The sequence below is a fragment of the Gymnoscopelus braueri genome (assembly GCF_963280865.1).
Source record: "Gymnoscopelus braueri genome assembly, chromosome: 13".
NCBI classification, from domain to species: domain Eukaryota; kingdom Metazoa; phylum Chordata; class Actinopteri; order Myctophiformes; family Myctophidae; genus Gymnoscopelus; species Gymnoscopelus braueri.
In genome coordinates, this window is record NC_137615.1 from 2,174,152 (window position 1) to 2,186,651 (window position 12,500).

General features: G+C 40.2%; 2 protein-coding genes across 2 annotated transcripts in view; both read left to right on the forward strand.

The window, feature by feature from the left end:
• Window positions 1–1,461, forward strand: part of LOC308098977 (uncharacterized protein) — a 10,662-nt gene extending 9,201 nt beyond the window's left edge. The window contains exon 2 of the mRNA XM_080447467.1: window positions 960–1,461. Within this exon, the coding sequence (XP_080303593.1) occupies window positions 960–1,273 (314 nt within the window). The 3' untranslated portion in view covers window positions 1,274–1,461. The remainder of the gene's footprint in view (window positions 1–959) is intronic.
• Window positions 1,462–9,658: 8,197 nt separating this feature from the next.
• hoxb7a (homeobox B7a) overlaps window positions 9,659–12,500 on the forward strand; it is a gene marked incomplete at its 5' end in the record, with an annotated part of 15,451 nt that continues 12,609 nt past the window's right edge. Inside the window, one exon of the mRNA XM_080447076.1 lies at window positions 9,659–9,722. Within this exon, the coding sequence (XP_080303202.1) occupies window positions 9,659–9,722 (64 nt within the window). The remainder of the gene's footprint in view (window positions 9,723–12,500) is intronic.

Genomic DNA, 12,500 nt, shown 5'->3' on the forward strand with positions numbered 1-12,500 from the left:
TTGTTCTTTTCAATTGGTCATGTTTATACCAAAACCACGTGGATAATATTTATATATGAGTAATAGGCCTATGTATAAAACAGTTTGTACAGGCATTCCTCAAAACATGAAATCGGTGATAAATAGTTAAATAATGTGATCCTGTTCTCAAACTCATGTGTTTACAAGGACACGTGGTGATGTGTCCTCGAACACTATAATCTATATTAGCAGCAGCTGGACATAATTAAACACAAATTAGTTCAGTTTACAGAGCCCATTCATTGTCGTTTATATTTTACTTAAATTGTATGAATCGATTTATTATTGATTCTACTTTATCTGACTGTATGTCACTCAGTTTAACACATTTACACTGAACGTTCCAGTGGGTTTGTGTTGTTGTTTTTACCTTTTGACACATCCATACTGGTCATGTAGGATTTTTGAAAACATAAATCAGTCAATGAATCAAGTTGTATCTAGCCTATATACTGTACTACACATGTAGTACATATTACAAAGGAAACATCCATTCTGTCTATAAGACTGTAACAAGCATCTCTGGTGTATATAGCGCTTGCTTATTGGTGTGTAAACAATAAACACGTGGAAATGTGAATACTTTGTCCTAAACTTTGATTTAGGCCTCTGTACACCTTGTTGGTTTTTTTTTTTTAAATCCTGTTTTTGATATGCATCTCTATAGTGTTTATGAAACATTAATATATGTGTAATAAACCTAATGACTGTTGAGAATTCTTTCTGAAAAAAAAAAAGATGACAAATTAACTGAAAAGTGTGTGTCTGTGTGTGTGTGTGTGTGTGTGTGTGTGTGTGTGTGTGTGTGTGTGTGTGTGTGTGTGTGTGTGTGTGTGTGTGTGTGTGTGTGTGTGTGTCTGTGTCTGTGTCTGTGTGTGTGTGTGTGTGTGTGTGTGTGTGTGTGTGTGTGTGTGTGTGTGTGCGTGCGTCTCGGTCAGGTACGGACAAGCGCCGCGGGCGGCAGACCTACACCAGGTACCAGACTCTGGAGCTGGAGAAGGAGTTCCATTTCAACCGGTACCTCACGCGCCGGCGCAGGATAGAGATCGCGCATGCGCTCTGCCTCACGGAGCGACAGATCAAGATCTGGTTCCAGAACCGGAGGATGAAATGGAAGAAGGAGAACAAAGGCACCGGAGGAGGAGGAGGAGGAGGAGGAGGAGGAGGAGGAGGAGGCGCGTCGCCGACGATGACCGACCAACCAACCGGCGACGAAGAGGATGAGGATGATGAGGATGAGGATGAGGAGTGACGGTGACGACGTCACGTCAACGCAGCAGAACGTTTAAAAAAGAGTGACGTCACTCACTTCCTCTCCATGGATCACATGACATTTTCCCCACGTGTAAACAGATCTGAGATCAGATGTGATCTGCTCTCACTGTCTAGACCAGTGGCTCCAAAACTGGGGGGCGGGCCCCACATTATCTTGGGGGTGTTCCCAGATGACAAAAGTAATCAACAAACTATACAATAAACATTGGCCAAATTGTCAAATATAATTTGACAATAGTATAATTCTGAAAATAGCCGATCTACGCGCCTTGCGTTGCGAGGCGTTGCTTGTAGATCTGCTATTTTCACAATATTTATCTGTGGAACTAAACGTAGGCTAATGCCTCAGAACTACAATTCCAAGTGCTTGTCATGGTGGGGGGGGGGTCTTCAGTTCAAATATGATTATCTTGGGGGGTCCCCTGCAGTTCAAATATGATTATCTTGGGGGGTCACAGCCTGACAATAGAACCACTGGTCTAGACGACGAACAGCAACTTAAACCCTGTATGGCTGGCCGGAGTGCATCATGGCTCTATACTTGTGTCTTTTTGGTTCTCCGTTATTGTGAGGAAAGCTTTCACTGAAAATAGCAGATCGACAAGCTCACAACTGAGCTTGTCGATCTGCTATTTTCAATGTCAGTGAAAGCTTTCCCCACAATTCGGGTTCCGGGGTTTAACTGGTTAAACGGTTATACATTTCTGAAGTCTATTTTGTTTATTAGTTATTGTTGATGTCAAACGCCAAGAACAAAAGAACAAAACAAAACAAGAAACAAACAAACATACAAAAATATGATTGAGTGTTTCTTGTATTAAGATGTTTTAAAGGTGGTATTAAGTGATATTCTTTGTTTCAACACTTTCAATTTCACTTTATCCTCTCTCTCTCCTGATTGGCTCAAATTGGTATCCCGTTTTGCTGTTTATACTAAAGAGCTGGAGAGACATAGACCTACATTACTGAACAAAGTCACTCTATAGCATTGATTGATATCAGAATATAGAGCTATTCAACACTTATTTTAACAAACAAATATCACAGCCCTTGTAAGATGCAGTCAGGATTTGATGTATTGCAGCCTGGTCTAGTTAAAGGCTCAATTAGACTTCCAATTAAGGCAAAAATAACTTTCTTTTGATTAAGGACCACTTGGATAGTCACGTGTTAACTGATCATTTTATACATTATTACATAAACATACATTAAAACACTGCAGGCAGAATAATGTGAATATGTTTATTTATTCTGTTACTGCGTCAAAACAAACAAACAAACTACCTATAATGTGTCACTGACTGTCCCTTAGAATAAATACAAATAATTAGCCTATAATTAAAACAAAAACCTTAAAAAGGTTAATCTGAATACGAGAAATACAGTCTACTGCCAAGACGGGTGTGTGTGTGTGTGTGTGTGTGTGTGTGTGTGTGTGTGTGTGTGTGTGTGTGTGTGTGTGTGTGTGTGTGTGTGTGTGTGTGTGTGTGTGTGTGTGTGTTGTATATTATGTAGACTTTAATCGATGTCTTTATCTTGTCAACGTGCACAGAGGACCAGACCGTCTTCCTTTATATTATATGATATTATATGATAATATATGATATGATATTATATATTATTATATCGTCTCTGTCGGGGCAAAAACCTCGATCTCTGTGTTCTAACGTTTTGTGTGTTTTTTGTAAATTAACGCCCTACAAAAACATCTTTTGAGCTTGTAGATCTGATACTTTTGCTACTTTTGAATTTGAATCTTGAAATTTAACATTTTTTTGACATAATGAGGTTTCTACCCGACAGAGACGATATTATATTATGTTAAACTATATTATGTTCGGCCTATATTTAGTCTTGTTTAGGGACAATAGCTACATTAGAACATGTTGCACAAAAACCTTTATGTAAATAAAAAGTAACCAACGGGGAACATGTCCGTGTTTTGAATTCATTTGATCTGCAATTAATGTTGTTGTGTTTTATGTGTTGTAAATAATATGTATCAGTGATGTGTCTGTCTGGTCGATATCAGGCTTGATTAAAATGTGGGTCAGGATATTTTCTGCAGGAGAAAAAGAGGCCCAGATTGACTGGAACTGGACTGTTGTTATATTTATATAAAGCATGACTTAAAATAGTCTATAATGTTGTTTCTGCTACGCGATGATTATAATGTCTAGTCCACTTCATAAGGACGTGTACTGTATACTGCCGCTGTTTAGCTAATAGCCTCGCAGTTTAACAAATATTGGAGTACCAAATAATGAATTATAACGTAACTACATTATTCTGTTTGCATTGTACGTGTAGCTTTACCTGGTCGTTTGTTGAATATATAGAGTTCATGTGTACTCTGCTTATATATGCTTATATCTGGATATTAGAGTGTCTGTTAAAGTGGCAATATTATAAACACTGTGAACTAAATCCAGTGTCAATTGATCGACAAGTTATCGGCATTCAATCAGCACTATAATCTGATCTGGAATCAGTTATACAAATAATACCAGAATTGTATTCAAATGCTGTCCACAATATATGGTGCACGCGCTAAGCCAAGGTAACTTAGCTAATGAATTGAACAGTCATCTATAACAGAGGCTGACTGGTTGTTTTGTACCTCATAAAAACAACTATTTTCACTATTTTTGGACATGCAGGAGCTGAAGTAATTTCCCCCTCGTTTTTACGTGTTTAATATTATTTTGTCTCAGACGGTCGCACAGTAAAAATCACCAAAGTTATAATAACTCAGGCAAAAAAATTACGCACCAAAATGGTCAATGTTAATTTAACTCTGAATGTTACATTATAGTTACTGATGGTTGGTGTAAGAAGCGGTTGTACATGAACGTGAAAATAAAATAATCATACCAGCGCATTAATATTCTCACCTTCAAGCGAGCAAACAAATACAAATATGACATGTTTGTCCTAATTTGTAGTGTTAATAGAGCATATTTCATATGTATTAATTGAGACGCACTGCTATTTACAATTTAGGCATTAATTATGCTCTTATCAAGAGTTAGGCCTACTTGCATGTGCGATATTGACATAAGCAGAGTAAATATAGTAAAATTAATACCAACTCAATAATTGATCATAACTGAAGTGAAATCAAATGCTTTATTTACCTCTTTACATTTCTATCCATTTGAGTCATTTTACTCTCTGTGAGTTAAATTTACGTGAAAGCAAACCCGTCATCACACACTAGCATACATGACGTTTGCCATATCTCATTATAATATTGACATCCATATACTCTCATTTTAAGTACATTCAGATACTGTTAGCGGACTATAACAGAATTATGAGAAATATTTTGACATGAGATAGAAGTTAAATACAGAATCATGCCGCAAGCCAGCTCGTGCACAGTAAATTAGTATCCTATACTTCAACCCCTAGAGTCAGTGGTTCTCAAAACCTTTTCATGTCAAGGACCCCCAAAATGATATGCATGTGGCCGCGGACCCCCATCTCAAAATATTTAGTTCGCAGGGACTCCCCCAGATGCAAAGATTTGAGTTACAAATGTTCGCTTTAAATACATATATAAATATTCAAAGATTTGCACACATTTTCACGATTTTTCAAAAATAGCAGATCTACAAGCTATTTTTGAATAGCCAAAGTATAAAAGGTTAAAATGATGATGCTATATTAACACATTTCGCTGGGGACCCCCCCCAGTATCCCCCCAAGGACCCCTGGGGGTCCCCGGTCCAAACCAATGCCGTAAGTATCAAAATTGCACTAGGAGTTTGCTGTGTGTGCCGATAATTAGGCCTACATTACATATTAGGCTAGACAGACACATGTCTGTATCAACATGTCGTTTGTCCTGAAAAAAATGATCTTACAGGTCAGTCAAACTGACCTGATAACATACCTGCCGTCCACTCAATAATACAATTACTCAATAATTCCATAAAGACGTTTAATCCAGATCCACCACCACACACACACACACACACACACAAAACACCGAAGCTTCTGCCTGGTGCGAACTGTGAACTTATGGTGGTGTCAGGTGGTGTGTGTGTGTGTGTGTGTGTGTGTGTGTGTGTGTGTGTGTGTGTGTAGGTGTGTGTGTGTGTGTGTGTGTGTGTGTGTGTGTGTGTGTGTGTGTGTGTGTGTGTGTGTGTGTGTGTGTGTGCGTGTGTGTTATTTAGGGCCCTAATTGGACTCAAAGGAGCGGAAAAGCGCAGTAAAAGTAACACACACACAAAAAGAAATCATCACGAAAGGAAGCAGTAGGTTTAACGCTGGTGTGAAACAAACACAATGATCTCTCGTTTACTATCGGGTTAAATTTTAACCTTTTTCTTTACCATTATCAGCGGAAGCACCGGTACGGGTTCTCCTGTCTGGTACCAGCGGACAGGGATCACCGGTCTGCGGTCACCGGTGGTGGAAAAAAGTACTCAAATGTTTTACTTAAGTAAAAGTATCAATACCACAATACAAAAATACGCTGTTACAAGTAAAAGACCATGTGTTCAAAATGTTACTTGAGTAAAAGTACAAATGTATTGGCATCAAAATACACTTAAAGTACCAAAAGTACTAAAATGTTTGAAAATAGCCGATCTACAAGCTCAAAATGCTTTGCAATGTGACACGCTGTGAGCTTTCAGATCGGCTATTTTCAAATAGCTTAGGTATAAAATAGGTAGTCAATGTACGTTTTATAATATAATATTTATATCTGCAAAGTAAAGTTTTCAAATAATTGTAGTAGAGTAAAAAGTACAATATTTGCCTCTGAGATGTAGTGGAGTAGAAGTAGAAGTATAGACAATTGGAAATACTCCACTAAAGTAAAAGTACAAAATTGTACTTAAGTACAGTACTTGAGTAAATGTACTTTTTGTACTTTACACCACTCAATGAACACGCAGGAAGTGAAAGTCCTTGTTTTAATGGTCTCTGATTGTTTAGACTAATTGTGTTGTCCAGCAGATCTGTGGGTCAAGCAGGGTTCAACATCACTGCTGTGTGTGTGTCTGTCTGACCCGCATGCTGCACCACAACACTATTAACACTGTGTGTCTGTCTGACCCGCATGCTGCACCACAACACTATTAACACTGTGTGTCTGTCTGACCCGCATGCTGCACCACAACACTATTAACACTGTGTGTCTGTCTGACCCGCATGCTGCACCACAACACTATTAACACTGTGTGTCTGTCTGACCCGCATGCTGCACCACAACACTATTAACACTGTGTCTGTCTGACCCGCATGATGCACCACAACACTATTAACACTGTGTGTCTGTCTGACCTGCATGCTGCACCACAACACTATTAACACTGTGTGTCTGTCTGACCTGCATGCTGCACCACAACACTATTAACACTGTGTGTCTGTCTGACCTGCATGCTGCACCACAACACTATTAACACTGTGTGTCTGTCTGACCTGCATGCTGCACCACAACACTATTAACACTGTGTGTCTGTCTGTAGATAAAAATAGAAGGGGACGTAGCCTATAACAGTATAACATATGATGACACATGTGTAAGCCATTAGATGTTGCTACAGGTTTGTATGGGAAAAAGCGAGTGTGCAAGAGATGTTATCTACTATATATATATATAGCCTATATATATATATAGCATATATATATATATATATATATATATATATATATATATATATATGAATCCTGCTGTATATCTAACAAGTCTAGTTTGTTTAGGAGTCAACGTGCATCTTTAGGGGACACATTAATAACCCGTGTCTTTTATAAGAGCTGATACTCAGCTTTTAACCACATGAATGCAGCTATATCTCCATATTTTGGCCAAAATAGCCATTCTACACAAGCGCTCAGATTAATTGTACATAATGGCTAATTTTTGCCAACAGTTGGTGTTGAGGGGGGTAAAAGGAGGAGGCCGAGTATACAGCCTTGGGGGACCCCGGACAACTTTATATACTGTAAGTATTATGGTATATTAATCCTTTTGAGTTTTGTTGATATGTTTAATGTCTCTCAATTATAGGAGTCTAAATGAATAGAATAGAATAGCTGTAGGATAGAATAGAATATTTATAGAATAGAATAGTTATAGGATAGAATAGATTAGAATATTTATAGAATAGAATAGTTATAGGATAGAATAGATTAGAATATTTATAGAATAGAATAGTTATAGGATAGAATAGAATAGAATATTTATAGAATAGGAACAATATATAGTTGTTCACTATATTGTCTAGGATGTCACACAGTGAGGGACTATGCAGTAACACTGAGCTCTCTCTCAACGCGGTGCCGCAATGCGTTAAAAACACTTTTTATCTGTCCCGCATCCAGCCCAGGTGGGTCTGGGCTGGATGGAGTTATTCTGGTTTCACTAGACTAGACTAGACAAGACAACACACACACACACACACACACACACACACACACACACACACACACACACACACACACACACACACACACACACACACACACACACACACACACACACACACACACACACACACACACACACACACACACACACACGCACGCATTGATGCGGAGTCACAGCAGCCTGTCTGTGACTGTGTCTGTTGTGTGTGTCCGTGAGTGTGTATCTATCACACAGTGTCTCAGAGGTCAGACACATGTGTAAAGCTAATATAATAAGACAAAATGGAGCTGTTATGTTCCAGATGTGCAGACGCCATTAGGAGCAGATGAGTGAAAATATGATTTCATCTGGACTGCGGCCGAATACTAAAACTATACATTATTGGTCCAGTCCTATAATGCGAACCAATTCATGGAAACCATTTGGTTCGTAGATGATTTCAGCAGGTAGGCCTACAAACCTAAAATAAAATGGATACTTTGTGATGAATTGCAATTGCAGGTATAGATCATCATGCCTGTAAATGCGTTCACTGCAAAGTATCCTTTTTTATTGTCGTGTTTCTCAATTAGCCTGTAGGCTACTGTACTCTAAAATAATACTGGTATATTAGTTCAATCATGGTTAGTCTGGAAGTAGAGCCAGTGATCAATGCAGCAATAATCATAAGCTATGAACCGCAATAACCTCTGGTGGAGAAAAAAAAAAGAAAAAGAATGAACTAGAATATTAAAAAAAATACAATTAATATCTGCGTTATTGTCCTGTAGTTTTGTCCATATAATCTGTAAGGTATGGTATATGATTCACTTAAATGTCTAATAAACCATAACACACACACACACACACACACACACACACACACACACACACACACACACACACACACACACACACACACACACACACACACACACACACACACACACACACACACACACACACACACACACACACACACACAATGTTTCCCCACGGTATCCATACAGACATCATATCATCATCCACGCATTGATACAAAACGCTCTGCGGACGAAAAGGACAAAAATAATTCTCCCTCAGTGAGCTGTGATTGTTTCTCTGCAAAGCAAAAAGAAAATGGCGACGAGAGAGAGAGAGAGAGAGAGAGAGAGAGAGAGAGAGAGAGAGAGAGAGAGAGAGAGAGAGAGAGAGAGCTATGAGCTCGCCTCTCTTTAAAAAAAAAGAAAAAGCCGTCCATGAAGAAATGCAATAAATTCCTTGTTGTTTTATGAAAATTTACAACTTTGTGATAGAACTTTATGAGTGTCCGGGCGCGCGGATTGGCCAGTGGGCTGGTCATGTGGACGCTTTAACGGAGACATGAACTTTTTATGATTTCCCAAGCGGCTATAATGCTGCATTCCTTTTAGCCGGGGCACCTCTGCTGCTGCGGTACCGACCACACACCGCCCCGGTACCGCTCACACGGAATCCCGGTACCGGTGACACGGAACCCCAGTACAGATACAACACCGGTACCGACTAGACAGAACCCTGGTACCGATCAGATTACTATAGCGGTACCGATAGCTACGGTTCCGCAGCGGTTCTTTTTGATGAAGAGAGGAGAGCCCGCTGGTTGAGGTTAAAGAACCCCTTCTTCTTCCTCCTTCCATCTTCTTCTTCCTCCTCCTCCTCCTCCTCCTCCTCCTCCTCCTCCTCCTCCTCCTCCTCCTCCGTGGCTCCGGTCTCCTCTCTCTATGCTAATAATGTGGCGGACCGTGATTTCACTGAGAGCGGAGAGGAGCGGCAGAGCGCCCCGGCAGCCCTGCGCCCTCCGCCCGGGGAGACACACCGGACCGAACGGGACCGGACCGGAGCAGACAGGACCCTAAACCACACGGTACCATGTTGACGATGCGGAGAAGATGATGAAGATGATGATGATGATGATGATGATGATGATGATGATGATGATGAGGGATGAAGACTGTGTTTTGACGACCAGATGACAACATGGAGCGGAGCGGCCCACGCACCACGCTGCCTGCCGGCCACCGCAGCGCAGCGCCCCGCTACGGTAGGGCTGGACCCTGGGCTCTCTGTGGGTCAGCATGGGGGGGAGGGGGGGGGGGGGGGGGGGGGACAGAGGAACATGAAGGAACCGACGCCGTTCAACCGGTTCATTATTCCCGCGGAGCTGCAGGTGTGCGCCAGACTCGACTCTATACGCACAACTGTCTGTCTGTCTGTCTGTCTGTCTGTCTGTCTGTCTGTCTGTCTGTCTGGCGGCTGCTGACGGATTATCAACAAACGGTAAGATGCACGTTACGTTATCTCCACGGTATACCATGGCGCTGCTCAGCGCTACCGAACATTACGCACACGCACACACACACACACACACACACACACACACACACACACACACACACACACACACACACACACACACACACACACACACACACACACACACACACACACACATGGCTTTGTGTTCTCCTGTAAACATGGTGGATTACCACAGTGGATCACTGGATCTCATCATCATCATCTCTCTCTCTCTCTCTCTCTGACCGTAAATAAACTCACTTCCGTTCGGCGCGAGACGAGATGCGTCTGAACCCGATGGTCTTAATTTAACCACCAGACAGACAGACAGACAGACAGACAGACAGACAGACAGACAGACAGACAGACAGACAGACAGACAGACAACCAACCAACATGGCGCATTCTCATGCAGTCTTATCAGATTATATATCTACCTATAGTGTTAGTCTCTCTCTCTCTCTCTCTCTCTCTCTCTCTCTCTCTCTCTCTCTCTCTCTCTCTCTCTCTCTCTCTCTCTCTCTCTCTCTCTCTCTCTCTCTGAGGAGAGCTGTTGTGTTGTTTCTCTTTTTTTCACTTCCAGATCACACTGGAAGAACTTCCAGGTTATTTCATTTGACTGACAGACAGCCTGTGTGTGTGTGTGTGTGTGTGTGTGTGTGTGTGTGTGTGTGTGTGTGTGTGTGTGTGTGTGTGTGTGTGTGTGTGTGTGTGTGTGTGTGTGTGTGTGTGTGTGTGTGTGTGTGTGTGAGAGAGAGAGAGAGACACACACACACAGAGGAATGTGTTTCAGAGTGTCTAGAGGAGTCCAGTGTCCAGCCCACTTTTATGGCTGTATTTCCCTTCTCGTTTCCTCCCTGCGGCGCGAGACCCCTGTCTGTCTGTCTGTCTGTCTGTCTGTCTGTCTGTCTGTCTGTCTTCTCTTTGGTCTAGCCATTTGTCGTGTCAAGTAGGCCTATCCTGTTTAAAGGGAATACCTTCTTTTTGACACAACGCAATTAGTCCAGAAGTAATTACTTTCTCACCAAATGGGACCACGTGACTCGACTAGATAGCAGGGTAGTGTAGGTAAAGACTGGTGTTCGGCGCACCACACCGTCCTAAGGTGAAGTATAAGTTAGGCTTATAACTATAACAAATAAAAAGCTACATTTGGTACAAGAACACGCAGTGTCTCATAAAGGACATTTATTAAGAGGAATGTTGTTTATGTTGGATGCAGAACAGAACCTTATCTGTACACATGTTGTAAATGATGGATTTAAATATCTGGCTTTGTGTGCCGAGAGTAGACCACGAGAATAACTTTAGCTTTATTTATGGATTTCATATGTAAACATTTAAAGAACACACACACACACACACACACACACACACACACACACACACACACACACACACACACACACACACACACACACACACACACACACACACACACACACACACACACACACACACACACACACACACACACGGCACGGGTTATGTATAGTTTTCATAACTCACACACTCGATCAAACCTAGAGAATGCGATGTTTCCGTTTAACAAAGAATCGTATTTTTTCATTTATCGCCATTAATAAGACAGCAGAGCTCTCATAGTGGTGCATTTATTACATTTATTGAAATAACAATAAACACATTCATTTATTGAAATCACACAGTGTGACAGACCGTCGCTCTCTGGAATCTGTCGGTGGTCTGATCAAATGTTTGAACATTTAAAATAATTTATTCTCTCAAACTCAAACAACTTTATTATTTCATCTCAAGTTTAGACCAAGTAAATGAATGTGCGCTATTCTTCTGTGCGACTTCCTGGACCTCATTTACATAAATAATACAATAGGCCTATATATAAATAAGAGAGAGATAAGAATGTGTGCACAAAATGTATATTATTACAGAATGTGCAAAGATACAATATGTATAGCTAGTGTTATAGTGGATTGTGCATATCATCAATTATACATCCATAAGAACACATGCATGCATGATTTTGGATCATACACGTTCTACATAATAGGCCTAATAATAATAATAATAATAATATTAATATTAATAATTATAATATTTAAAAATAAAAGGATTTAAAAAAACATGATGAACTCATTTCTTTCACAATTTAGTTTTTTAACACATTCAGTCAAAATTAATCAAATATAAAATACTTCTGAAGAAAAAAAAATGACAGCTTATACATTTGTACATATTGAGATATAATAATGAATATAATAACACATAGGAGAGACATCATATCATTATCGAATAAATACCAATAAAACTCATGCGCGCTCACAGATGATGTGGTCACACACAGCGCGAGACGAGACATGATGACGTTTCAGTTTTATTTGTTAAATCCAGTTTATAATGTGCTTATTAACATGAATACAAACATCCATGTGCATAATGTTAGTTCTATATTTATGTTAGGTTATCTTATCTATATACACATGATGCAACACCGGGGAAAATACGTTTTCACAGGAAAAAACGTCTTTCACCAGTAACGTAAACA